At 46.0% G+C, this 27914-nt stretch overlaps 1 protein-coding gene across 1 annotated transcript in view; it reads right to left on the bottom strand.

Annotated features, from left to right (window-relative positions):
• Positions 1-27172, bottom strand: part of pcloa (piccolo presynaptic cytomatrix protein a) — a 48638-nt gene extending 21466 nt beyond the window's left edge. Inside the window, exons 1-6 of the mRNA XM_053414992.1 lie at positions 26961-27172; positions 23457-24687; positions 21039-22058; positions 8811-9005; positions 2114-6182; positions 234-1771 (exon numbers count right to left, since the gene is read on the bottom strand). Of these exons, the coding sequence (XP_053270967.1) occupies positions 234-1771; positions 2114-6182; positions 8811-9005; positions 21039-22058; positions 23457-24687; positions 26961-27172 (8265 nt within the window). The remainder of the gene's footprint in view (positions 1-233; positions 1772-2113; positions 6183-8810; positions 9006-21038; positions 22059-23456; positions 24688-26960) is intronic.
• Between the last annotated feature and the right edge of the window lie 742 nt (positions 27173-27914).

The following is a 27914-nucleotide window of genomic DNA, read 5'->3' as shown; positions in this document are numbered from 1 at the left end:
TAAAAACTGTTTATTCTAGCTTATATTTGATCTGGTTTGCACTGTACTAGTGAGTGGATATATTTGAAATAGCCTAATAAGATACTAATAACATAATATGCCAAAGCAAAGAAACAACTACAATTGGCACTATTACCATTGCATTTTATCAAAAATGTGTTCCAGTTAAAAGTTAGAAATACCCCACCATAAACAGCTGGAAAGTTAATCAAAGTGATATATTTCGTACTTACAGAATAACTATCACCAAACTGGGTTCCGGATGTTGTCATTTCGTCTCCAGTTGGACTCATAGGCTTAGGGTCAGACATGGACCTCTGCAAGGGTTTTGGTCCCCTTGGACTCAGTGGAGAGGCTTTTGATGGCTCTGCACCTCCTCTTAGTTTTTGTGGGCTTGTATCACCCAGTGATTTCTCATAGGAAACAAACTCAAGGGACTTGCTAGGGGATATTGCTGGGGATATGGGGGAATAGAGCACTTTTGGAGATTTAGGAGCTTGAAGTGTAGAGGAATCCACTTTGAGGTTAGTAGATTGTCCTATTTCCAACGGGGTTGGTCGTTTCTTTGGCGATGTCCTTTCAGAGTCGGACAGCTCCATCCTGGTGTCCATTCTGATGTTCCCCTCTGAATCTGTTTGTATAGAAATTTCAGTATGGGCTTGAACAGAGATCTCTGACTGAACTCCCCTATCACCCCTAGCCGTGCGTGGCCGGCTTTGTCTGCTTCGGGTCTGAGCTTCCCATTCATCTTGGTCCTCATCATCAGTCTGCACACAACTGTCTACACTCTTTTTAGCACTTCTCTTTTTCCTCCCTGCTGTGTAAGCTTTGCTGACTGCCTCATCCTCTTCATCTGTCTGGCATCCACTATCTGTGATTTTTCTGGCCAGCACTGTGCCATCGGGTCCTAAGACAACTGCCTCCTGCACACCATGCCCTATCTCTCCACCTGGATACATCTGACGAAACTTCTGCTCTTCCAGTTGCACACGCAGTTGCTCTTGAAGCCGCTGAATCTGCTCCAACTGCTGCTGTTGTTGGGCATAGGTTTCTTTCTGCATCATTAGATGAGCCTGTCTTTCTTCTTCTTGTTGTGTCAGGATGTGCTGCTTCATGGCCTGCAGCTCTTCCAGTTCTTTCTGTACAAGGAACTGTTCATGCTCACGGAACCGCTGTATCTCATTTCGCTCCCACTCTAATTCCTCAGCCAGGCGCTGTTGCTTGACTTTTTCCATTTCTAACCTGTCCCGCTCTACTTGATATTGGCCATCCCCAGGAACCATGGGTGAAGAAAGAGCTTCCAGGGAAGCAGCTATGGCTTCCAGGGATGCATCAGTGTAGGTGTCAAGGGACAAAGAGGCTGTTGCTGGGCGGACAGGATCAGCAGAAGAAGTACCCCCTCTCGTGATCTCCAGATTAAGTGGGGCTTCTCCTTGTTCTTCTGTTGCGGTAAGGGAACTAGTGGACAGGAAACTGTGGGACCGGGTTAGTGGCAAGCTCTGGAGGTTGGACAGGGAAGGCATGGTGTCACTGGTATGCATACCTGACAGGGTGTTAGATGTCGTACTAAAGATGGATCCTGGTTGCGTGGTAATGGCATACGTAGATGGGATTGGTGCCGCAACAGAGGAATATACCACCCCATTTGAAGACCTCAAGACAGTGCTTGTACCATAGAGTGTACCAGCAGCACTTGTAACTCTGGCTTGAGAATAGGGTGGAATTGTCATTCCTGCATAAGAGCCTTTCTTCGAGTAGTCAACAGCTTCACCTGTCAAGAGTCAAAAATATCAGTTGAGTCCAATAATGCATATTTATTTAATGTTGAAGTAAGCCATGCCTTATCCAAATTATGAGAAAATGATGAAAAGGAAAAAAAATCCAATGTCGAGAGGTGCAACAAGCATATACAAGATGTACAGCAACAGCATGCAGGCACAGGCAAAAGTATTATGATGAAGAACAAAATAAAAAAGAAACCAAAAAAGTGTCCATGCTACAACAAAACAAAAAGCAAAAACCAACAAAAAAGGTGCGCCACGTCAGCCATGTATGAGTCGCAGCAACTCAAATTGACATTTAAGTGACAGGTCGGCAACGTCGTACCACTGACCTGCATCAGAAATCTTTGTCGAGGTAAGATCTACTGCACCCTCTGTGGTGCCACTGAAATTATAGCTGTTCTTACTCTTATATAAGAACAAGCCAGCTTCTGCTAGGTTAGTGTCTGACATCGAGGGTTTGATTCCACCAAACCCCCTCATTCCATAAGGTGAACGGTCATACTGGTAATGGTCATCACGATATCCAAAACGGTCTTCAGGCAGAGGCGTAGCAGTTTGATCAGTAGTGCAGCTTCCGGCAAAAGGGAGCTTGTATACAACATCGCAGCATACCACTCTTTTTCCTGCAGTGAGATCCACTGGTTTACCATCATCGTCTGTCATTACAGCTGTGACAACTTCTGCCGAAGCACCATCCATTGATACCACAGTGTTGAATGGTTTGGATGTGCTCAGATCAACAGCTCCTGCCACTGTGGTTGTACCCGTAGTTAATCCATTGGCCACACTTGAGACAGAAGTTGGTGCAATTGTGACAGGGGTGGTCTGGAAAGTCCCTACACTCGATCCAACTGTGAGGTTGATAGGAATCTCTGCACCAACCTGAGTGGAGGGCTGATAATCAATTGGCCGATATACAATTTGACAAACAGGCTCAAAGGCTTTATTTTTAGTGAGCTGGAGGGGCACCGACGTTGCTTGAGAGGTATCTACATTGTCAAATTGCTGGATTGTTGCAGCACAGGTCACAATGGTGATACTATCAGTCACAATAGAAACAGTAGCTGACTCAGAACTGAGGTTGACCACAGGTGACTGCACTGCACTGTTTTGACGACTAGAATCAGTCACAAAGGACTGACGTCTTGAGTCGGGGCCCGCAGACAGATCCACTCCGTTCATGTCTGATTCTGGATCCCCCTTCATAGTCCTCAGATCTACCACCTCAGATAGTTGGACGGCCTGTCCATTCTGTGCAGGCAATTGGGGCTTGGGTTTCTCCATTGAGATTGGTACACCATTTGCCCTTGGAGCTGGCACTGGTGGTGTTGTCCTTTCATGAACAACAGAGACGGTTGTCCTTTGGACCTCTGTGGTTACCACTTGAGAGATGTGGTTGGGCATAACAACAGGAGGCTGAGCTGAGGCAGATATAGCCTCAATTATGTGACAAGAGCTGGATACATGTTTCTCTGAATCACAAATCTCTTGCTTTTCAATCGATTCCATGACTTTTGTGTATGCCAGAGGCACCCTGGTTGTTTGTGTAGGGGTGGGCTGTGGATGCTGCCGTGGAAATGATTGAGGTTGAGGCTGTGGTCGGTGATAATGATGTGAAGGGGACATTGGGCCGGGGCTAGAGGGAGCTTGAGTTGAGACACTGTCTACTGGAGAGCTGGGCTGAGATGGGAGCGTGATGACCACATATGTGTCACGAAGATTGCAATATCTTGGAGAAGAAGGAGACTTTGGTGAGTGTTGGAATGACTTGCTCTCACAAGAGGGGCTCAGATTCAGAGCTACGTCAGTAGGACTAGTAGGAAGAACAGTGGGTCTTGGTGGATATGAGGCATGGGCAGGTGAAGAAGGCTGTGAGCCGGGCTTTGGTGCAATTGGTGGTTTAACATTATGTCCTGGTCTGTGACTATCGCCAATCCCAGCAGGAACTGATGGCTTTGGTGGAACGGGAGGGGGAACATGAGGTTTGTACGTTGGTGTAACTGCCTGTCTTGTAGATGGTCCTTGGGTTGTGGTCATAGCCACTGTCTCTGGTCGGATCGGAGTTGCTGCAGCCTGAGGCGGAAGTGGAACTGGAGGTTTCCTGGGAAAAACAGTAGGTTTAGGTGGGGTGGGAGGAGGCAGTGGTGGTGCAACAGGTACTTCTGCTTTTTCCTGAGAATTGGCCCTACGCAATACATTTGGCTTCGGGGGCACAGGCGGGGCAGTTGACACTACACTGGAAGTACCTGGTGTGTACTGGGGGACTGTGGGCAAGGGTGACACACTCGCAATCACAGGGGTTGACATTCTTGGGAATGCACCTGATAGATCCACAACATCAGCCTGGGATGCTGCAATTGTGGTGGGAGGCTGCTCCAAAGGTGATGATGGAGGAGACTCAGATATCACAATAAACGTGTCTGTTTCTTTTGCTGACGTTGTGTCTGATGCTGCAGTTGCGTCCTCTTCTCTTTTGACCATATTCTCGTCATCAGATGACAACTCTCCTGAAGAACACTGTGTCACTCTTAAGTCTGGGATGGGGTGGAGTGCCCGTCTGGATGCAGTGGCATCCACCTCTGTCTCCTGAGTTGGACTTGTTCCAGGAGTCAGCACTCGTTTCATTAGCTCCTCATAGGCAGCTTCCGCATCCAACAATGGCTTTCCATCCTTGCCCAATGTTACTGTACTGCTTCTTGAGTGGGTATTTTCAGCCGGTTGCAACACAATTTCTGGAGTAGTGCTGTTCTGTTTTGGCTGCATATTTTGATATTCCTGCTCCAGCTTTATGAATTCCTTCCTCTTCTTTACCATGTCTTCATAAACTTCATCTGGCGATCTCAGTATTTTGGACTGACCGGGAACAATAATCTTCTCTGGATCTTCCCTATCAGCGGTTGAATTGTCAATAAGAGACGTGTAGGCATAGTCTTCAATGAGCATGCCACCATAAAGGGATTCCTTTTCTGGTCGAATCTCACCTTTGTCGATTGTTGGTGACTTAGCCCTCAGCAATATTTCCTCATAAGCCTCATCGGCGGATTTAAGAGTTTTTTTCTGTGGGTTATCAGTATTTTGATCGTCTGTCGGGGAGTGAAGCGATACTGATATTGGCAGTTGATATGTTTTCTGGACAGCTACGATCTTCGAAGCAGGGATTTCAAACCCTTCAGGATCTGATTCGATACTCGGGGAGAAATCAGAGCAGGATGATCGTCGGATCTCCTCCATTTCAGCTTCTTGCCTCAGTTCTTCGGTGGGCGAGGCATCTTCAATAGGAGACAGGTTGCTCGGTGGTGTCTTCGGACGCTCTCGCCTCCTCTGGCCTCGAATCTCCTCCTTGTCCTTCTTGGATTTTTTCCCTGAGCCCCTCTGTTTTTCTTGCTCCCTGAGAAGCTCTTCTTCCTCCCGTAACTCTTCCTCCTCAGAAGAGTCTTCAATGGTTGGCAGCATTTGTCCAGGTTGTCTGTGTTTGGCTTTCCTGTGTTGTTTACCCTCATCAGAACGGATATGGCTGGGACTGCTACTGTCACTGTCTTCATCCAGTGATGAGAGGGACGTTGGGGATGTCCCAGGAGTGAAGCTGGATGCATGAAGACTCGATGATCCCTCCCCTCTCGACTTATCATCTGGAGAGTCTGTAAGGCATTCCATCTCAGGTTCTTTATCATCATTATTAATGCCCACAGGGCTGCTAGTTGCATTCAGCTCCATACTTTGGAATTTGCGAACTGCAGTACCAATTTGACGCTCTACTTCTTTTAGTTCTGGCCCCTCCTCTTTGTCTATATCAGTTTTATCCAATGAGCAACGGAGTTGCTTTTCTTCATCATCCGGACTTATACTGCTTTTCTTGGTAAGTCGCCTGGCTTTTCCTGATGCGCTCCTTTCTATATTCTCTGTTCTCCTCTGTTCCATTTTTTTCTTTTCATCTTCCCTGATCTTTCGCCGGATTAGGTTTTCCTCATCAGACGGGGAAGCATCCTCATTCTCGCTCATTTCCATGATCTGTTTTCGGATAAATTCCTCATCGTCTCCTGACATTGGACTTTCTTTTCCAAAACTTTCACTGCTGTCGTCCAAGGAATCTGCCCTGATATCCATGGGCACGAGGAGCTTTCTCTTTGCGGAACCTTGGGTATTCTTCTCAGAAAGTTCCCTGTCGTCTTCTGAGCTTGGGGAGTCAGGTGAGAGAGGAAGCACCTCTAATTTACGTCTGGCCTTAAGTGTGTCTGTTAGTTTTTCTTCCTCAACCTTTGGTTGCATGTTTGCCTGGGCCTCAAGAATGGGAAGGACAGTATTCTCCAGCTTTGCCATGTCCGATGGGCTGGTGGGGCTTCCCACCTTTGTAACCACTTCCTTCTCTCCGGGCTCCTTCAAGGCTTCCGCTGTTTTTGCCTGTTAGATTGACAAAAAACAGAAATATGATTTTTCTTCAGATATTGCAAATATAGTAAAAAAATTCCAACAGAAATTTCTGAGCTTTGATGAACAGATGAACATAATATTTAAGTATTTTATTTAGTTTGTTAAATACAGCAGAAATAAAGCAAATGACGTAGAAAGATAATTTTAAAATCTACCACTACGTGTGCTTCATACTACGGTCACCTCAGCGACTGCATCTTCCTCCCTGGGCTTTCCCAGAGACTGATCTTTTGCCTCTTTGTTCTCCTCCACATTAGTTTTCTCCTCTTTTGGATGTTTGTCCTGCTCACTAACTACAGAGCCTGGGGTTTCTGGTTCTTCTAAAGGGAGCAAAGCTACCGACAGAGTCGCACCTCCATTTTCACAACCTGTCTCTGATACTTCATCCTTTGATATTGAGCTCTCTCCTACATCAGACTGTGCAGAGCCATTTCTGTCACAGACTGTGTCTCCCTCTGATAAAGAAATTCTTTCCTGGATGTTTCCAGCAACAGGTTGTGACTTATCTTCCTTTTTGTCAAGTTTTGCTTCCTTCTCTTTGATTGACAGCTCCCTAAGTTCCTCACACGGTTTCTCATCACTGAGTGTTAGAGTTAACATCTCGCTTGCTACCTCATGTGGATTCTCAGTGATACAATTTGTCTTTTGGGAAACAGCTTCTGTCTCGTCCAGAATATCTTTATCTTTGATTTGTGTCTCACTATCAACAGCAGCGGATGTTTCTATCTCTGTATTTTGCACTGAGTCCTTGACACTGACGCCTTCCTGATCTTTGGACTCAGGAGGTGATAGGACAGATGTAGGCTCAGCTTCCTGCTTCACCACTGCTTCATAGTCTTTGTCTGCTTTTGACATAGTATCTAAAGTTTCCTGCTTTTCCTTGTTCTCTGCTACAATCTCTGCTTCAACCACAGGCTTTATAACCTCCTCTGAATTCTCTGTAAATGATTCTATCTCAACAAGCCTTTCCTCGGTCGCTGATGGTTTATCGTTTGTTCCTGGTTCTTTTTCTACAGGTATCTCATCTGTGGGCATTTTCTCAGCATCATTCTCTTGCTCTTTTACTGTTTTTGATACTTCCTCCTCTGTTTCAGGACAAACCTTCTCTGTTCGGGTAAGTGAGGGTGCCCGAACCCATTCTGCCTTATTAAGCTCCACATCTAGAGGTTTCTGGTCATTTGCCTTCACAGCTGTGTCCTGTTGAATTGCTGCTTCTTCAAAAGTTTCCCCTTTGTCAGCGTTTACCTCTGGAGCCCTCCCTGCAGCTGCATCCTTCTCACCTGCTTCCTCTTCACAAGCGTTGCCATTAGATGATTTATTCTCAATGTCTACCTTCTCTATAACCCTCTCTTCAACCCTTTCTTTTTTAACAACTTCCTCAGCTTCGTCCTCTATTGCTTCCTCACCAGCCTTCTCATGTATTTCATGTTTAACTATTTCTTTTTCAGTAATGACTTTCTCAATAACCTTTTCCTCAACAGTGCTCTTGTCATTTGCCTCAACCGGAGCAACAGGGGGGGAATTATCTGCTGGAACAGGCTCCGTTTCTTTATCTACAAGTTTGTCTTCCAATTTGTGGGACTGACCTTTCTCCTCTGAAGTGGAGTCGGGAGGCTTCTCTGACACTGGTGAACTTTCGGACTCTATGCATTTTGCTGGCTCTTGACTTAATTCTATCTGTGCCTCGTCCAGTTTGTGAACCTCAGTGTGGTCTACAGATGATACTTGTTCTACAGCCTCAACCGGAGAAGGAGGAGCATCTTGTGCGATTGCTGGCCTCTCTGGTTCTGCCTTTACTTCTACGATTATCTCACTCTTTGAATTAGTTGCTACATTGTCAGGCTCAGGTTTTTTAGTGATGTCTATTTTCTCCATGTTAGGAGCTGGGTCTTCTGTCACTGCAGGAGAAGCTTGGGATTCCTCTAACTGAGGTTTCTCAGTTGGCTTACAAAGTTCTGACTCTATTATGTTCTCATCTTTTACATCTGTAGAATCCAGCTTTGAATCAAGGTTAACTTCCTGTGTGACTGCTTCAGGGACCGAGACAGGAATCGGCTCGAGTGAATTGGCAGTCCCTTCTGGAAGCGTCTCTGTAGTGGGCTCCACTTTCTCATTATCTGTCAGGGGAGCTGCATCCTCTCCCTGAGAAATCTCTGGCTCTGCTCCTACCTCAGCAGGGACTGATGCCTTGTCTAAACCTGTAGTAGTCAATAGATGTTCATGTTCTAAAGGGACGGAAAGGTCCTCGCTGGCATTCAGAGAGCCAGTCTGTTGCTGCAGCACTGCTGGGAGATCACTGAAAGGTGCACTCCGTGTTTGTTGAGCAGAATCAGACGGCTCTGGCTCAGGTTGAGGAAGGTCCTCTGCTATTTTCTCTGTGCTGTTCTGCTGTTGCTCAACTGCCGGGACACGCTCAACTATACTTTCTAAAACCGGAGCTTCTAGTTCAGGATGAATCAAAGGCTGAGACACTGGCTCAGCTGCTTCAGGTTGTTTTTGTTCATTTGATGGAGTTTCCTGAGGGATGATTTCAGGAGGAGGGGCACTGACAGAAAGAGAAGCATCATGATCAGGTGTGGGAGCGTTTGCGGGTTCTACCTTTGTCTCAGGAGCTGGTGGGGTTAATTCTGCTGCCACTACAGGTTTGCTATCTACGGCAGCAGGGGTAGGGTAGGCGGAGGGAGCAGGAGCAGGTGGCTGCTTCTTTGGGGATGCCATGGATGGAGGCGGCAGGTCTCCCAGCTGGCCTGACATAGCTCTTTGGGTCTGACAGCTGAGGCAGAGCCATTCTTTCTGTAAGACAAAGATATGAACAACTTGTTAGTACATAATACAAACAATTAACAATGGTTTGGTCTGTAACAAATTAGAAAATAAGTAACGTCATAGATCTGTGATATAGTTTATGTGAAGTAACTTGCACAAACTGATCTCAGATAATTCAATAAGCTGTTTTAATTTGAAAACACAGTTCTGGGAAACACAATGTTTGTACGTAGTTAAGACGTCACTGTGACACGGCTCCAGTGTAACTTCTATTTCCAAGGAAGCTTTCACATTTATGGGACTTAAGAGATAGGCCCATGCATAATGCATGGTAATGGGACAGAGGTTTACCAAAGCATGTCAGAAAGGGTTGTGTGGCCTGTGCAGACATTTCATGTAGCAGACTTAACAGAGTATATGAATTTGTGTTTCAATGATTGTATAACGTTGTATTGTTTTAACTTCACAGTATAACTGTGCACATATCCTGAAGCTGGTGTGAGTGAATCACAATTGTTTTCCCTGAACATCGTGTTTAGTTTCAGTTCCACCTCTCATCTAATGGTGCAGCCCGCCATAGGCCCATTTAAAGAATGTTTTCAGTGCTGCTTTTACTTTAAGTACAATATTTGACCAATATCACCTGGGGATGCAGTCCTAACCCAAATATTAAATGTTGCTGCCTGCTCTGCTGAATCCGTCCTATCAGGGCTATCTTATTTGTGTTGCACAGTCCCGGGTCACTCACTTAGACACAGGGCTCTAGAGGAACACACCAAGGCTGCGGGCCTTGCTGGAGGCTGTTATTCAAGGGCTGCAGCTATTATTGGAGTTTAATATCCAGCACCTTTTCTTAATGGAAAATTATTGTGATGATAAATAATCAGCATTTGGGGATTTGAGGGGAAATAATGTAGCTATAATTGCAAATGCACCAACACACCCTTATCCAACATGGCAACAACAGAACAGAGACGTATATTATTGGAACCAAACAGACAAAGACAAACGCTCACATGTGCCACACATCTCTTACACATATTTACCACAGACATGCCTCTGCCTGGCTTAACAGAAGTATTTATACCAAAGTCGGGCTTCTGAGATCACAGGCTGCATATTCACCTATGAAACAGACAAACCACCTCTCCCCTCAACTGTCAAGTCCCAGTGAGAGAGAAGAAAGCAGGGGGGCCAGAGGAGGACAGAAGAGGGAGACTGAGAGGATGTTGCAGCAGCACAGTCAGGGTAAATAAGGCATGAGCTGCCCGTGTTGCAGTCCATGCCTAAGAAGTCAAAAGCTTACACAATGACACTCCTGCTTCCAGATATCTGTGGCATGAACCAAACTATGAAACGCGTATGTGAAACTGCCTCAGAAGATTAGTTAATTGGTGAATAGATGACATTAGTAGAGATCATAGCTCTGCCAAGGCTGGTGACTAATCTTGCAGTGTTAAAGAAAGTGAATACAAAATTTGTGTACATCTGCCCCTTTGTCCTGATCTGAACCAAATTTGGTTTCTTTTTAGGTCCCATCCTTCATCCAAGTTTCATGGAAATCTATTCAATAGTTTTTGTGTATTCCTGCTGACGAACAAACTAATTAACCAACTAACCAATGCAATCAAGGTGCAGCTAAAATAAATGAAGGAAATGGACACTTGGACGAGGGCTAACTCCAGATGCCCGTCCTCCTTCCATCTCTAAGGTTCCCTGACGTTAGTGAGTTGCCTTCCCAACGCGACAGAAATCCATTTAATCCTCAGACACGATGATGGACACAGTCCAGATGTGATTGCATTTGTGTGTGTGACCCCGCCCACCCGTCGCTGCTGGGGTGACTTGAGATGTGAGTTTCTCCGGTTTCCCTCTATCAGTTAAAGCAGAGCGGCACTAAGAGCTGCAGAGATGGCCTTTCGATAGGAAATGCTGAAAAGCCACTCAGTCAGACAGTCGGTCAAACTCAGCCAGTCATCAACGATGTTATCACCACATCACAACAGACACACTTAAAGCTTTCACTGCGGCCTCAGAGACTCTCGGACACCGCGTTCCTCATGGCTACTTTGCGTACCTAACCCATCCTTTTAAGGAATTTGGAATAACCTCCAGATATGTTAATTTAAATCACTACTGCTCAGTAGCCAAGTCTCCAAAGTATTTCTTACAGAGAGGCAATCACCTTGAAAGGCCATCAAGTCTTTAACTGCACCTGGCTTTATTTAAAGCTACACAGGGAAACTTTGGCAGCTCTGACTTTAACAGAATCCAATATATTTGAGATGTCTAGACAGAGTGAGTCTGTGTTTACCCTTCAAGATTCCCTCGATCAGTTTATACCTCAGATTATAGATTAAAATATGTCTGCTCTCTCCATCACTGCTGCTAGTGTTTTCAATAGAGATCATTTTGATCGATGGATCACTGCTTTTATTCACTTATCAGGTGAATATTCCAAATATGTGTGACTGTCGGATTTTTCAGGCAAATAAGCTACTTCGTCTTTGGGAAATTTTTAGTGTTCAGCCATACTTAGAGTTGTGGGTAGTTTTAAAGGTACATTGGTGCATTAGGCTCAATGCTAAAAGTGATATGTTCACAATCCTTCGTACACAGGAAGGGAAATGCTCTGAATACAAAGTTAAAACTCTGTTTTGCAGGTAACTTGCTAATCAGGTTCATCCTGTTAGATTAGCGTGTTGCTATGCTAACATTTGCTAATTAGCACTTAACTCATAAGACAAAAAAGAGGATTATTTTTTCCTGTTAAGGAATTTAGTTAAAATAAGAATATTAATAGAGTGAAACCTCAGAGTCCAACAGGATGGTAATCTCATCTCAACTGCACTAACGAGAAAGCTGTATTTATATATTGTTTATATATAGCCATCTTTCTTACTGTCACTTTCAAATAAATGTGATATGCCTGCACGTGTGTTCCTCTGTTATGAGCTCTGCAAACGACACAGTGGATGATTCATAAAGACTCAGGACTCACTCCCCCCCACCTTGCAAATAAGTTTTCTTATATGACATGAGCACAGACACCGAAGAGCCAACACACACCAACACCTACAGATATGAGTTTGTGACGGTGTTGATGACACACTCAGATAAAAGAAGAGAAACAGCTTGGAAGGAAGCGACGACTCGCTCCGTCTTCCCGACATGACACTCCTGAACAAACACAAGCTCATACATGAATGAATAACGTCAGACTCCAGTGCCATCGCTCCAAACTTTCCATCCTCTCCCAACCTCCTCCAAGGACACAGAGGTGAGACAGACTGGAAAACCGCAGACAGCAACCAGATATCGAGACAAGATGGGTGGCAGCCATGTTGGGTTATTGTGTCCAACAGGGAGTTGCAGTGTTGCGAAGGTCGAGTGCAGCTCGTTTGATTAAGACGAGGGATTCTACGAGGATTTTACCCGGCTAAAATTAGACAGAGCTTGGCACGGAGAGTGGGCGAGGCAGAGGATCTATAACATGACTATGCATATGGATCAGGAAAGATGAAAGGACGGGGCGGGAGAGTTATCCAGGGGATGTGAGGACGAGAGAAACAGCATAATAATCGTGTGTGAGTCGGGGTCAGAAAAGAGTTGAGAATGAACCATTACACTTGAGAGAGAGGACTGATGTAGCGAGGTCGAGGGGGAAGCAGTGGGAAGGAGCTTAACGGTTACCGGAGGTGACTCGACATCAGCGAGTGCCAACAGCTTTGACTTTATCACCTTTTAAATCTGCCAATCAGGGGGCAGGACGTCAGAACCAGCTGTCGTTCATGACGATGACATGTTACACGGCAGATTGAAGATTCAGTTGAGGTCACTGACACATTTATATGGCAATTAATTACTTGATTACTTAATTGATTGCTAAACATTATATCTCAAGTGAAAACTTCTTAAATCAATAGAGTTCGGGTGATATTCTCATTTGTTTTCATACAAAGAAAATCAATACCACTCTCATGCTATGAGCAAGAACCGAAATCTATCTATATGCATTCCTGTGCCATCATAACCCTGGGATGAAAATACAACATGGTAATAATTAAACCTTATAGGTGCTGAATTCTCTCTGTTTTCAGTCTTTAGGCTCAGCTTAGTTGTCCATCAGCTTTTTTCAGGCAAATATTTAATAGAAAAAATATGAAAGTGGCATCAATCAAGACAGAAAATAAGCATATTTCTCCTTTAAACTCTACATGTTGTTTTCAATATGCTAATAAGCATATCTATATTTGTACTGGAAAATACTGAACACCTGGTTATTTTAACCACGATAACGAGCAGATCATTTTTCGCTACATAAAGCTTTGACGACGCGTCTGTGTTCAAGACTCATGGGATACGTTTTTTGATCAAAGCTTTAAAAGAGAAACACGACATTCCATCATCACACAATATTTAAATTAGATCCTGTTAAAATTTACAGCCAGGGAAATACAATTTGAAGATTGCTGTTCGCTGCCAATGTCCCCAGCAGTGAATGGATCTCATGGATTAGCAACACTGACGTTCAGATGGATGGAATGACCATGTTAGTTAAGGAAAATTCAATATATCCTCATTTAGCTCATTATATTCATAATAAAGGCCAATGTCCTTTCAACGCTGGAACTCTTGCTAAAATTAAAATATGTCCGTCGCTGCCCTTCTCTCATTGATGAGTGTTGCTGTCCCGCCAACTTAATTATAATGCACTAGACTGCGGGCAGGACATCTCGGCACCAGCTCCTTTGCAGGCCAAAAAAGATCTTATGTCCTAATAAATGTCTCCCTGTTATAGATGTTTCTATCTCGGGGGCTTCGATCCATTGCACAAACGACCACATGTGTCGATGCGATTCTCATTTGAATCATGAAACAGAATGTCATGTGATAGGAGAGGGCCTTCAGGTCGGAGAAGCGGGAATTCAACCCATCCCACCGTTGGCTTTAATCCCAGAATAAGCAGCGGAAATCTGAGCTGTGAAGATGAATAAATCAAACGCTTCTGTCGAAAAAAAGCCTCTGAGGAAAGTGCTGTTAACCCTCAGCTGCTTGTGGAAGCCTGCACCAGAGGATGGTGGCTGTGATGGTCAGATTCCACATGGTTCTTTTTCCTGAGTGGGAATGAAGCAGAGCGCTGCAGGGAAAGAAATCCCTCTGAGGAAACCCCGGAGAGGTGAAGGCTGAGGAAAAGTTAATTATCGAAGTCTCCGCACAAATCTGACTCATCACTGACAGACGACAAACAAGAGTGTGAGCGTTTCTGTTCCCCCTCGACAAGAACGTCACGGCCCGTGGTGGATTGATGTTCCCCTGGCAGGTGAGTAAATAACTGAGGGAACAAGTGTGCGGATGCATTTGCAAAGTGGATCTGACGCAAAGGAAGAGGTGTGGGACGGAGCCTCTGTTTACTCTGAGCCCAGGGATTAAGAAGGGACGTTTACTGTCTGCATCCATGTTTGTGTATATTTGTCACAATCTGTGCACGAATGGGAAATAGAAGTCTGGTATTTTAAGCTTCTTCCTCTAATGCAGCATTTTTTTTTTTTATTCAGTCATTTGACATATCATGAGTCACACAACAGATTAGTTTGTTTTCCATTTTTTGCCAAGATCAGTGCAGGTGGATGGAGGGAGGGGGGGGGGGGAGACGACGTCAGGGAAACAGAAAGAGGAGAGAAGAGGTGTGGCTGGGGGTGGGGGGGTGATGGGGATTCCCACCCACTCCTCCATTCAGTGTAAAGGTTAGGCGTAATGAGCTGTGGGCTCGAGCTAACCACAACATTTGGAAGCTGGCTGCTGTTTCAAGGTGATACTGCATAAAAAGGCAGTGACACACACACAGACACACACACACACACACACACACATACACACACACTGAGGACAAGGGGGATGTGTTTCCATTTGTCTGTCAAGTAAATTACATGCTAGCATGCCGCAAAACAAACAATGCTAATTACTGTGGCTGTGTAATAAACAGGTGAGTTTAAATTCGATAGAGAAATGAAAATCGTTGATATACTTTGCATGAGCCGTGTAGAGTACCCCATAAATCATACACGTTTTGTATATGTAATTTCAATGCTTCATGTGTATTAGATATTTATTGTATGTTGAATTGAATATAATGTAGGAGGATTTATGTATATATGATATGGCAAACAATATTTACAATGAAGCCTCATGCTACAGAGGACCAGTGCTCTGCTGCTGACTTCTTCCTTTATTCTTCTTCTTCTTCTTTATGCTTCTGGTGATGTGACACACAGGCCTGACTCACCAACACTAAAACAAACCACGATGGGCAGGTTGTCATGGGCTGCGTTGCTCGGGGCAGAATGGGTCGGGCACCCATATCCTTTGTGACATCCCCCCCCCCCCCCCCCCCCCGCCCCTCCACCCTTCCACCCCCTCACGTCAAGGGCCCTGTTGGACTCCACTCAGTCTGTCGGCCATTCTCTGCTCGGTTCTGGGCCTCCACTCCACCACTCATTATCTGTCTGTGAGCTGGCTACTCGTTTCACCGCTCTCTTGCATCTTTTTCTCACAACCTACAGTGTAGATAAATAATATTATAATTGCATCATAGGAGTCACTTAAAATGGTGTTTTTACTGTATAAGAAAGCTGAATAATTGGTGTTCCAAAATCGGCTTTTACATTGGCCCCCAAAACTCGAAAATGAATAGAGAAGCATCAGTCTCCCATAAACGTGAATGGCACTACCGTTAATAAAAAGTTATTTCACACGCCTCTCAGGTTCAGCCATTTTCCTAATCCGGAGCTCATGCTCCTGGCTTCAAGTGATGAATATCAATTTTTTCATGGAGGAGGTCAGAGTCAGACAATCCATCCATAAATGCCCAGAGTAGCCCACTCTCTTTTCCGCCTCGTATCATAGTCTCTCCGGACTCTAAAGAGTTTGAGAGCAGCAGCAGTCAGGATGTAAATACAACAGAGCCTGTGCTAACTAGCTGAGCCCACTGCCAGGATGTGTGTGTCTGTCCTTGCCTCCTCCTCCCCCCCACACCACGGCTTCAGTGCTGGCTCACATCGGGTCTTGGCTTCGCTCTCTGTATAACTTGGCACCGACGGTTCGGTGGCTAAAATCTGGCCCTTTCTAAGCATACAAGCACCAGTAAATTAGAAAGGGGATAATTGAAAATCATTCTGGAGAGGAGCTGGAGGGGAATTCTATAAAAAGAAAAAGGAAAGGGCTGTTTTTAGTGCCTCGAGGACATTCAATTACAATCTCAGGAAATTCTAAAACAGCAGTGAACCGCTTGTCATTGGTGGTAAGGGGTCCTGGGTTAGGAGAATTTGATGGACTCCAGGTATTCAGGTTCAGGTTCAGGTATTTCATATGTGCAGTATCTAGAAATCTAGAAAAACTGGCACATTCTGTCCGAAGCTCTGCACAGACACACACACACCTTAAAGTCTAAAAATAGTGTCCATTTCATGGCTTCCGAGGTAGCCATGTGTGTGGGGGGGGGGGGGGGGGGGGGGGGGGGGGGGGACTCTGTGGGTTGCCTGGGGCAGCGGAGAGACGCTTTTAAAGGAGGGAATATGAAAGAGGGAAAACTAAACAGTGATAAAAGAGACTGGAGGGAGGAGAGAGAGAGAGAGAGAGAGAGAGAGAGAGAGAGAGAGAGAGAGAGAGAGAGAGAGAGAGAGAGAGCTGCCCCCAGCTTGTATTTGTTCTCCCCCTTTGTGTCTCTCTTTTGTCGCTGCGACTATTTTCGCACACTTCACCCTGGTGGGCGAGCGCTGGGAGAGCTGTGAGGCAACTGGCCTGGTATTAAGCTGCCGATACAAATCAACCCGAGTCCAAAACACAAACGGGAATCAAACGACAGATTCCCATAACAACTGGGTTTGTGATACAGACAAGAAAGAGGGAAATTGCACCCTCCCCAGAGGATGAGCTGAAGCTGGATGATAGACCGAGGGCTGTGAGCATGCACTGCATGTACACGTGTGCCCGTACAGTGCGACCACGGAGCGTCTTCTATCTGCCGGCTCGTGACTCCTGAGGGCTCAGACTGTGGGAGGATTCACAGGCTCGGCCACAGAATAACAATGAGGAAGGAGGACACAGGAATCACCACGCAGAGAGTGTGGGTGTGCTGAGGATGTGCCGGACCAAAAGAGACAAGAGCGCACAATGATGCTCGGTTTGTCTTCTGCAAGGACTCAGAGTTATCTTTGAATTCACTGAGTGGCTTCACAGAACCTTTGCTATAACTGGCACAGGCCTAAACCCAATCCTGGCGTTTGTGTATACTAAAAAACAACGCAACAATGCAGCATCACAAAGGAAACTCATTATCAAAGCCTGTTCTGGTGACAGGACAGTTTAAGGTACAGAGCTCTAATCTCATTTGGCTACATGGGTTTCATGTTATCGGCGTGAGGTGGCCGGGCAGGAAACGACTACCACTGCAAAGAAATGGTCTGACACATCATCTTCCAGTAAAACCACAACGTGTCATATTTAGTGAGCGTCAGAGGCGCTGGTGGGCAGATTTTGTTGAGCCTCTATAACCCTGTAACCTTATATCCTTGACACGGCGCCCTTTCCCCCCCATTTCAAGTCTTTTTCGACCAATCACCTGGTTGGTTGTCGACTATTTTAACAAATCAAAGCAGTGTTTGTACCGAAACCTCAACAAACCACGATTGTTCCATAACTATAACAGCTTATTTATTATGGTAACTACACTAGGGATAGTATTACATGAGACACTCTTATGGTTTGTATCAGGTTGGAGGACAGTTTTCTAACCCGAGTTGTCCCTTTTACCTATTCTCCAAAAATTGTGGATCCTTAATCTACAGCTGGTAAAATACTATGATAACCCGTCAGTTTATTACCTTGTTTATCTATTTGAGTTTGAGGTTTTTGTAATAATGAGGGAGTTTGTAACAAAGTATTTCAGTTTCTTACCCACAGCCTCGGTGTGTTTAATAATTTAAGACATTAGATATATTATTGCAGAGCAGAGTCGTCCAGTGGTGGAAACGCAGTTGTATAATTGTCACAATCTAGTGACAAATAATATCTAACTAAACTCTAAATCTCCACTCTAACCATCATTATAAACACAGAGTTTGTCATTATGAACAAAAACCCAGATATTAGGTGATATGGTTTACGTTGGATTTGGACCTTTGGCTCCCGGCTATTCCACAAATCTCAGATTATTATGAGACGGTTGTTGCTCAATATATTTTAGAGTTTGGAAACGAGGACACAATGTAGTTTTTTCCTGGGTGATGCTCGATGCAGCTCACAGATCACAGTCTCTTATCTGGATTCCTTGATTTGTGCTCGTTAGCGAAGTGCTGCTCTCCCATTTTACGTAAGACTTCTCCAACGAGCACACTCATTACCGATAAGGGCAACATGACATGGAGCCTGAGCCACGGCAGCAGCGCTGAGCAGCACTAGACACACATTCACAGGGAGTCTGACACGCGAGGAAACTACACTGCTTGAAAGGAGGATAACCACCAAAAATACCAAAGGCAAAATGTCATGACTTCTAAAAACAAATTGGGGGATTAAGGGATGCAGAAAAAGACGACATAAAAGAGAGGGGGCGTATACAGATATTCTGGGAAAAAGGTGACCAAAAAAAGAAACAGAGGGGGGAAAAGATGGCCGGCCGTGATGGGAAGGGAGGGAAGAAAGGAACAGGAGCCATTAGGTTGAGTGCTGTTCCTTCTGAGGAGCCTTCTTTTCACAACTCATATTGATGGGGATTAAGCACCGACACCTGAGTCCGGGATCAAGCCTCGATAGAAATGACTGGCTTCCTGTTGGCCTTTTAATCCTTTTAGGAAACAGAGATAACACCGACACATGCCCACGCGACGGCTGAGAACACATGCACTCTCACCCTTCCAGCATTTCAGTAGACACACATGCAGATAAAAGAAAACGCCTAAATTCTCACGTGGACCTGGACACACAGCAGCTACACTTCCGGGGCTCACGCCCACCTGCATGGCTCATCTCATTCTCGATAAGTCATCTTTCAAATAAAACATACTGTTCAGCACAGGGACACGAGCACACATTCACATACACTCGCTCTGACCCACTCGCATGCGTCAGCACAGGGACCCTCGCTGACGGCCTTTATGACAGCGAATGACACAGAAGCGGGGCACAGTATGTGGGTGGGTGGGTGGGAGGGGGGGAGATGACTCAGCCGAGGTGCTGTGTGTGTGTGTGTACGAGCGTGCCCCTTCCTGAAGATTGCACTTTGACGTGTTCTCAACTTCAACCAAATCCTATTATTTCCCCTGAATTATTGAACGTGTTTACTCCTGCACGACTCAAAGAGGGACTCCTCGTTCTCGTCTGGCTCAGACCGTCGTTCCAAAACAAAGCCGAGCCGACGATGCCGGCTTCAAGACAACGACCAATCTATAACCAATTAGCGCATCAGTGGCACGGCTCTCCAGTGTAATTACATTTTCCCCCGCGCTTGGCCTAAATGAAGTGGTTTGCAGTTCAGCTCCCCATTTTCCCATCAAGCAATTAACAGCCGCGAAAAATAAGGACCGGAGTCCCCAAACTTCAGAGAATTGAGACTTCAGTAGGGCTGTCGGTGCTGTAAACAAACGGCGGACATCTTGTTTTTGGAACGCTACCGAGGGCTTTAAATGTCTGGGATAATGCAACTACACAAGTTAAATAGAAATACTTACGACGTGCAGAGACATATTTCTGACCAATAGTTAAGCTAGATGATAACTCGCTATTTCAAACTTTTACCGAGATAAGGATTACTGAACAAGTATTTTATAACAACCCCCCCCCCATGGGACTCATCACTCGTAGAACCCAGTTTCATCTCTCACACTGAAAGCAAAGTATATATATTTCTTATATCAATATTCTTCCGCCAGTTATATTCCTACAACATAAAAGTTGATTTCCATTGAGATTGTCAGTGTTTGTGAACAAAGCGGGGGTGCAGCAGCTTAGATCTGCGGTGCTGCTGCAGAGCAAGGCTCCTCAGAGAGACAGAAATACACAGCGGATTATTCAGGACTCACTTAAACCACAAGCCGACACGTGAAGCCGTCTGACACGTGACTGTGCCCTGAATCACACGACCATGTCCAAGTCAACGTCCTACTGTCACTAACCTGCAGCTTTTTGTTTGTTTAATCAATGCGTGGCTTCAAGGCGGTTAAGAGTGATGCAGTGTAGGTTTATTCACAAGGAATAATATGTGGGTGTAGTATATATATATATATATATATATATATGAGTGCTTGGCCTACATGCTGAGGCGGAAGCGCTTTTTGGCCTCGGCTCTCGTAAAATACTCCATAGAGAACCATCTGTTCTGTGTGGAACATAATGAAGTAACACCAGCAAACCAGTGGCCCCCGCACCTCGAGTGATAAGCGGACTAAAAGTGTTTAGTTTCCATGTTATCATCAGGCAAACAAAGACCACGGCTTGTTCTCGCAAACACACTCAAGCAAACATGTTGTACGTGCATTGAGATGTTTGCACAGAAACATATCTCGGATTTCAGAGAGAGGAAATGGTCCAAAGGATGGAAGTTGTGCTTCCTGTACGCAAAGCAGACACACAAACACACACATACTGTACATGACACAGTTGCAGAGTCAAGTGTCAATTCTCTCAATTGCCCCATTTGATCTTCACATTTCTGGCGGCCCTCTCGACTAGAACCAGTGAGGCCGCCTGGTTAAAACGCAGAGTAATTGACCACAACCATTCTGTCAGTGGACAAATATGTGCAAATTACATTACGCTGTCTATTTGGGCTAAACTAATGTAATTTAGTGCAGCTAATAACATGCTATCCTCATTCCAGAGCAGTTTGCTGGATGCTTGTGGGAAACAACGCTCAGCTGCAAACTCTGCCGCTCCTGATGGTATCTGTTCTGTGACCTACTTCAATGAAACATCTAGGAGGATGTTTGCGTTCTATTTATATACGACAGAATGCATAAATTACTGGTAGGTGCAGTGTTTTGGAATCTCAGGAAGGCTTCTTACCTCTCCTAAGTGGGGAGTGGGATTGAATCCACACAGATTGCACACTGTCTTCTTGCACTCGGTGCAGAAGCTGTAGTTCGGCGTGCCTGATGATCCGACGTTCAGCTCCACGGTGCAGAGAGGGCAGCTTTCCTTGGTGGTGGAGGCCGGGGCAGGCGCCGGTTGGACTGCTGGGGCCTTCTCTTCCTGCTCCACAGAGATGGTTCTGGGGGGCTTCTTGGATCTGGCAGGTGGGGTGTCAGGAGCAGAGTCCGAATCAGGGGGCGATCCAGGCGCAGAGAAGGGGGAGTCGGGTGGGGAGCCGGGGTCCGAGTCAGGAGGGGAGCCCGCTCCGGAGTCAGCGGGGGAATTGGGTGGAGACTCCGCCGCCTTTTGGTCCTCCCCTGCGACGAGATTGGTGGCTGAGCTCAAGAGGGACGATCCAAAGCTGAACATCTGAGAAGCAGCAGCAGGAGATTTGGATTCTTTGGACCCTCCAAAGCCGCCGAACAACTTCCCAGCCACCGACTCCTCCTGCTTTGGCAGAGCCTGCGGCTGAGGCTTTGACGATTCCATCAAACCGCCAAAACCGCCAAACAGTTTCCCTGTAACAGACTCGGCAGCTTGAGAAGAAGCCGCAGGAGATTTAGCCGAATCGGTGAGGCCCCCTAAACTGATACCTCCAAACCCCCCGAAGAAGCTGGACTCCTGTTTGGCTTTAGACGGCGACTGCTGGGGAGTGGTCCTCTGCTGGAGGGGACGACCTGTCTTGGGGTCAATTTTGGGCGATCCCGCCGAAGAGGCTGGGGAAAGAGGACCCGGAGAGGTAGGACCTGGGGATTTCTGCCTCGGCGTGGTTGGCGGCGTTAACCCTTGGTCGGTGGTACTCTGTTGCTTTATCAACAGCTTGCCCGGCTTGCCAGACGCCTGTCTCTGGGGCGAGGGCGGGGCAGAGCCTTGCTTGGGCTTTGACATGCCGGGGGGATCCATACCTCCCATCGCCCGCTGCATCTGGCAGTTCAGACACAGCCATTCTTTGCCCTGCGCATGAAACAAAACAGTGGTTAGAATTGACTGGTACTAAATTCCACGTTGTTACGAGCACGGACAACAATGGTACATGTAATTACAGCATGAACACGGGTGGGCATGCAAAATGAAACCCCTAAAATAACTGTTTTTGTGTGTGGCTCAAAAAATAAATGCAAACTCAAAGAGAGGTCCATTAATTAGTGTTTCAAATGAAGCTGAATCCTGTTTTCTCCTCTCAAATTGCTTCTTTATACCCTGAGTGAATATAAATCGGTCAACAGTGCCATAAATACGACTTATAATGAAAACATGCTTGTTCTGTTTCTAATTAATTTAGAGGGAAAAATGCTATTTATACACTTCATTATTTAATCTGACTGTGAGCAGACAGACAAATACTTTTCATTAATAAATACCTTTTTTACTTATTATTATTATTATTATTATTTACGATCATCCTTGTTTAATGATGTGATATAACCAGATTCCAGAGTTTCCCAGTGTTTAAAACATATTGTTGACAGTTTGACTATCTAGATCAAATGAATTATTTCATTATTGTGCTTATTAAATACAATGTAAACAGAGATAACGATACAACTGTATCTTCTACTGTAACTGCAAACAGCATTAAGCTATTCAAGACCTTATTCAACTTGCAACTCAAAGAGAATCCACTTCCTGAATTGATCTGTCTTACAAAGTGTCTCGACTACTGAACAGTAACGAATCCAGAAGAGACGCTGGAGCAGAGTGAACCAGTCGCTCTGCTCTGCTCTGCTCTGCTCTGCTCTGCTCTGCTCTGCCTTGCCTGGGCCCATCGGCAAGTGTCCTCGCTAGCTGGCACAGTATCTTCCTGTGGCCATGACATGAGTCACCTTGATCAACATTCCCTGGGACCATATGGTCCCTCTGTATCTCAAATCGAGTGCCACTGGTATGAGCTGCACTCCCTTCTGCCAGGCTCAGAGAATAGAAACTAACAGGACATAATTGGATTTAACTATAGTGTGGAAATGCCAACAATTATTTGGTCTAATTTTGTTGCAGAATGCTCATAGTTTTATATCATGATTCGATCAAACCAGTCTTCAATAATTCACGTCCATTTTGACGATTTGGACAGAGAGTTCCGAGTAAAACCAGAAATTAGTTTAGGATGATGTTTTTGCAGTGAAATTGAAAACTAATAATTTTATATTTCACACACAGAACATTTAATGATGTGGGACTTTCTCATCCTCTGCCACCAATAACATGAAGTCTCTCATGTATGATGAGATAAGTACCCGTCTGAAATTTTGTATGACCAGATTTTTATCATTTACATACATTTTAAGTCACAGTTAAAATAAATTTACAAAAAATAAAGAAAAATAAGAAAAAATACAGTATTCAGTGACTTACTGCTGAGTCGGGGGGGCTGAACCCACAGAGGCTGCAGACCTGGTTCTTACACTCAGTGCAGTTGCTGTAATTTGGAGGGTCCTTCGACCCAGTGTTCAGCTGGGTGGTCTTACACAGTGGACAGAGTCCACCTCCAGTCTTTCCAGGCCCCTGCTGACCAAGTGGCCCTCCACTCTTGGGTGGTTCCCCAGGATGAGGCCCGGGGCCAGGTGGCCCCTGCTGCTTGGGTCCAGAATTCCCTGGTCCTTGTTGTGGAGGGCCACCTGTTTGTTGGGGAGGGCCAAGCTGTTTGGCACCTGGACCCGGTGGTCCTTGACCTGGTTTGGGGCCCTGTTGCCCTGGGGGTCCTTGACCTGGTTTGGGGCCCTGTTGCCCTGGGGGTCCTTGACCCGGTTTAGGGCCCTGTTGCCCTGGGGGACCTTGACCGGGTTTTGGGCCCTGTTGCCCTGGGGGTCCTTGACCGGGTTTTGGGCCCTGTTGTCCTGGGGGTCCTTGTCCTGGTGGCCCCTGAACTTGCCTGGGAGCCTGCCCAGGGGGTCCTTGACCAGGTTTTGGGCCCTGTTGCCCTGTGGGTCCTTGACCAGGTTTGGGTCCCTGTTGCCCTGGTTGTCCTTGTCCTGGTGGCCCCTGACCTTGCCTAGGGGCCTGCCCAGGGGGTCCTTGGCCAGGAGGACCCTGGCCTGATTTGGGCCCCTGGCCTGGCGGTGCCTGGCCTTGCCTGGGTCCCTGCCCAGAGGGCCCTTGCCCTGGCTTTGGCCCCTGCCCGGGAGGACCCTGACCTTGTTTCTGGGGTCCTCCCTGTTGTGGTCCCTTTGGACCCGGCCCTTGCTGGGGGCCCTTCCCTGGTGGCTTTCCTCCCTGCTTGGACTCAGGCGCTGCGTCTCCCTCCTCCTCATCCCCAAACAGTCCAAACTTGGACATGTTGACAGAATCGCCCATGGAGGATATGGAGGAGGACATAGAAGATGTCATCGATGACACGGCACTGAGGGGGTTGGCCCCGCTGAGGAAGCTGGAGCCAAACATGCCGGATGACTTGGTGTCAGGTTCCTTTGGCTCCTGCCGGAATCTGGACTCAAAAAGGCTGAGGGATGAAGGGCTGCGGCCCGGTGCGCGCTTGCCAGGTGGGCTCTGGTTGAAGGCGTCTACAGTTCGGCTCTTACTGAGACCTGTTGGGCCCCTGGAGGCCCCTACCTGTTGGGGTCGTTGCTGAGCATCAGATTCTGAAGGTCTGGAACAGAGGAAACAGACTTTTTGTTAGCATATAATTCATTTGTGTTTACTTTGACAGTGTGAGAAAAATCATATTCCACATAGTCCACCCTGACTTTCAGTTGAATAAACCGTGAACAAGACTATAACCATGTGAAATTACTCTGCATCTCCTTTATAAACCTACAAGAAACTAGAGTTTCTGCTGATTTATGCACTCAGATCGCACAAATCAACATATTTCCAAACATAACACTTAAAACAATCTGGCAAAACAAACCGGGAAAAGTATTAAGCACCCTCACAACTGTTTTTTAAGAGAATCCATAAAAGATGCTTCAAAAAAGAACACAGCTTGAAATAATAAGGGTGAAAGAAAACAGCTTCTCACTGATGTCTTTCAACCCTTTTCCACCTCAATCGTTGCTCGATGTATTAGCCGACTCCACTGCCTCCACTGTAGCGTCACTGTGCTAATAATACAACTTAAGACCACGGCTCTCCGGCCCTTTCATCACGTCAGTGAACACAAAATGTGTAGCTAGCAGCCCCGCGGTGAAGCTGACAGTAAAGTGAATACTGCTGAATGACACGGAGTGTAGATCATTGAGATAGAGGGGGGGAATGTGTGGCTCCATTGGGGTAAGCTGATACGTCTTTGTTAGCTCAGGCAGCGCACACACACACACATATACACACACATACACACACACACACATACTGCACACGCATGAAAGTCAACTGGACCCTGAGAGGAATGCATCAGCGCACAAACACATTGATTGGATATTATTTCTTGTTCCATGTGCATGCCACACATAGAGGTGCTGCTGCTGGCGTCTGTCATTAGGTCTCATTTGAATTACCTTCCCAGGCAATAAAGTTGAACACTGCCATGAATACAGCATCTTATTATTCCTATTTACAAAGAGATGACACTAGTCAGGGTGAGAGGGAATCGAGCATCAGCACCAGTGGTGTTGCAAAGCGTCGCTGTTCCACTGCAGAGAGGATTTCAGCACCACGGACAGCGACCGGCCTCGGTCACATCCAACGTTGGAACATGAAATGAGACTTTTAAAATAAAACAGAAAAATTGGAAAGCAGCATGGAAAGATTTAACTGCTCCTCTATTTATAGTCATATTAATATTGATGCACACCCCCTCCCCCTACATCTCCAGCTCAGATATAAATAACATTTCCCCCCCTCCCCAGTTGGCGCCAATTAGCATTTGCCACACACCAAGCCAGTGTATTTGATATCCAGGAATCGTCGTAGGATTCTGATTAGGGCTGGGATTTGCATTATTGATTAATATGTTGATGAATAAATTAGATATCTAAGCAATAAAACCGAAATAAAAATGTTGAATTTGAAACAAAAACGTGCTAACCTAAGCCTCCTCAGATGTTTTGTTTTGACCACAAAGACGTTCACTCAGCTGTCGATCGAGGAGCCAAGAAACCAGAAAATATTCACATTTAAGATGCTGAAATCTGAGAATGAATACTTTCACTCTCTCAAGCAGATAAATCGATTATCAAAATAGTTGACCGTGATTTAAGTCGTCGATAACTGATCGATTAATCGTTGCAGCCCAATTCCTGACACATAATGGCAATGGCAGCGAAACTGTTTTCACTCCATAACACAGCAGGTTTCCAACACAACCCATTAAAATCGAATTAAGACTAATCTTACTGTTCATATTAGAGATCAGCTCATTAAAGGTTGGTCGGATTTGTTTTTATTGGCTGTTTAAAGCTCAATCCGAGAGGGGTGGTGGGGAGAGATAAACTCACACACACACTAACACACAAACACTGGGCACGACTAATGTTTTTACCCATCAGGCATTTCGAAAATTTCGCAGAAATAGTGGAGGTGTGTCTCTAGGTCTGTGATCTCACACAGACACACACAAGTGACACAGTCAGATTCACTATATTTTAAAGGCCTGGGACATTAGCAGCCATTATAATAAAAACATGACACACGTCAGAATGAACGGGACATGGTCAGATATCATGACAGCTGGTGTGAGGCTGCTTTCGAGAGCAGGTTGGTGGCGTTTCTACCAGATGTTCCAGATGTGGATCCATTATACAGGGAGCTGCTCTAAGAAGGGAAAGATGTCTTGGTGGGGTTTCAAATGGGCGTGAACGGCTCCCTGCCTCCTCGGAGCATCTTTCCGCCGCTGCACACAGCCCATCCACACGTCCCACTCCCACTACCTGCTCCCAAATGCATGGTAATGAATAAATGCTGTTCAAAAAACAAAGCTCCTGCCTTCGTGCGGCGGCTGCGCCTCCGGGCTGCCTGCCCTGCGCCCTTGACAGCGCCGCGGCGAGCTGCCTCCTCTGCTCCTCGCTGAGCTCCGCCAGGTCCACGGGGCTCCCGTCGGAGACCCGCACGAAGCCGCCCTTCCCGTCGGGTGCCAGCCCCTCCGGTAGCCCGGCTGTCGGCCCGTCGCCTCCCTCCAGGCTCGCTTCGTTCCCCATGATCGACCCCTCCTTCTCCCCCCCAACCCCAACCCCACCACCCTATACCCTGCTACCCGGATCGATGCGCGATCCCTCGGCGTGATTATGTCCAAAGCGCGCGGTGGAGACGCGGTTCCTCGGTGTGTCGGAGCATCTCAGGTGGTTTTGTCTTTATTTCCTCATCCCTTGTTTCTCCATCACCCTCGGTCCTCCTTGTTTTTCTGTGTCGCGCATCTTCTGCAGCTGCACGGTGACCACAGTTTTCCGTCAGGAGATGCTTTACTACTGCTCACTGCCACTGAAGGGGGTTTCCGGTGGGTTTTACAAAATAAAACCCTAATTAACCGGTATTATTGTTGGTTTTTCACTTGTGGTCACTTTCAGCTAATCTGCTCAGGGTGCTGCGATTAAACTTCAAATAAAAAAATCTGAAACTTGCTTTGAACCTCAAAGGAGAGTAGGTCAACACCCTGAAGCCACATTGAGTCAAATAGTCAAGTCTGCTTGATTTCACCTTAAACAATCTATTTGAATTCTGGTTGATGTGAATTCAACTATTTTTGATCAATTGTAAATTCTGGGAGTCACAATCATTGTTCTATGGACATTTTGCGATTTGTTATTACCTGAATTCTGAAGTGAAATAGGAAAGAAAGATTTTATGTTTTCAGCAAACTAATAAATGGAATATGTTACGTACTTAAATACTTAAATTAAACATTCAAATCCTTTGAGTCAAGTAAGTTTAAAACTTTGGTAA

The sequence above is a fragment of the Pleuronectes platessa genome, chromosome 22, assembly GCF_947347685.1.
Source record: "Pleuronectes platessa chromosome 22, fPlePla1.1, whole genome shotgun sequence".
Classification (NCBI taxonomy): Eukaryota; Metazoa; Chordata; class Actinopteri; order Pleuronectiformes; family Pleuronectidae; genus Pleuronectes; species Pleuronectes platessa.
This window is presented reverse-complemented; position numbering and strand designations above follow the sequence as displayed.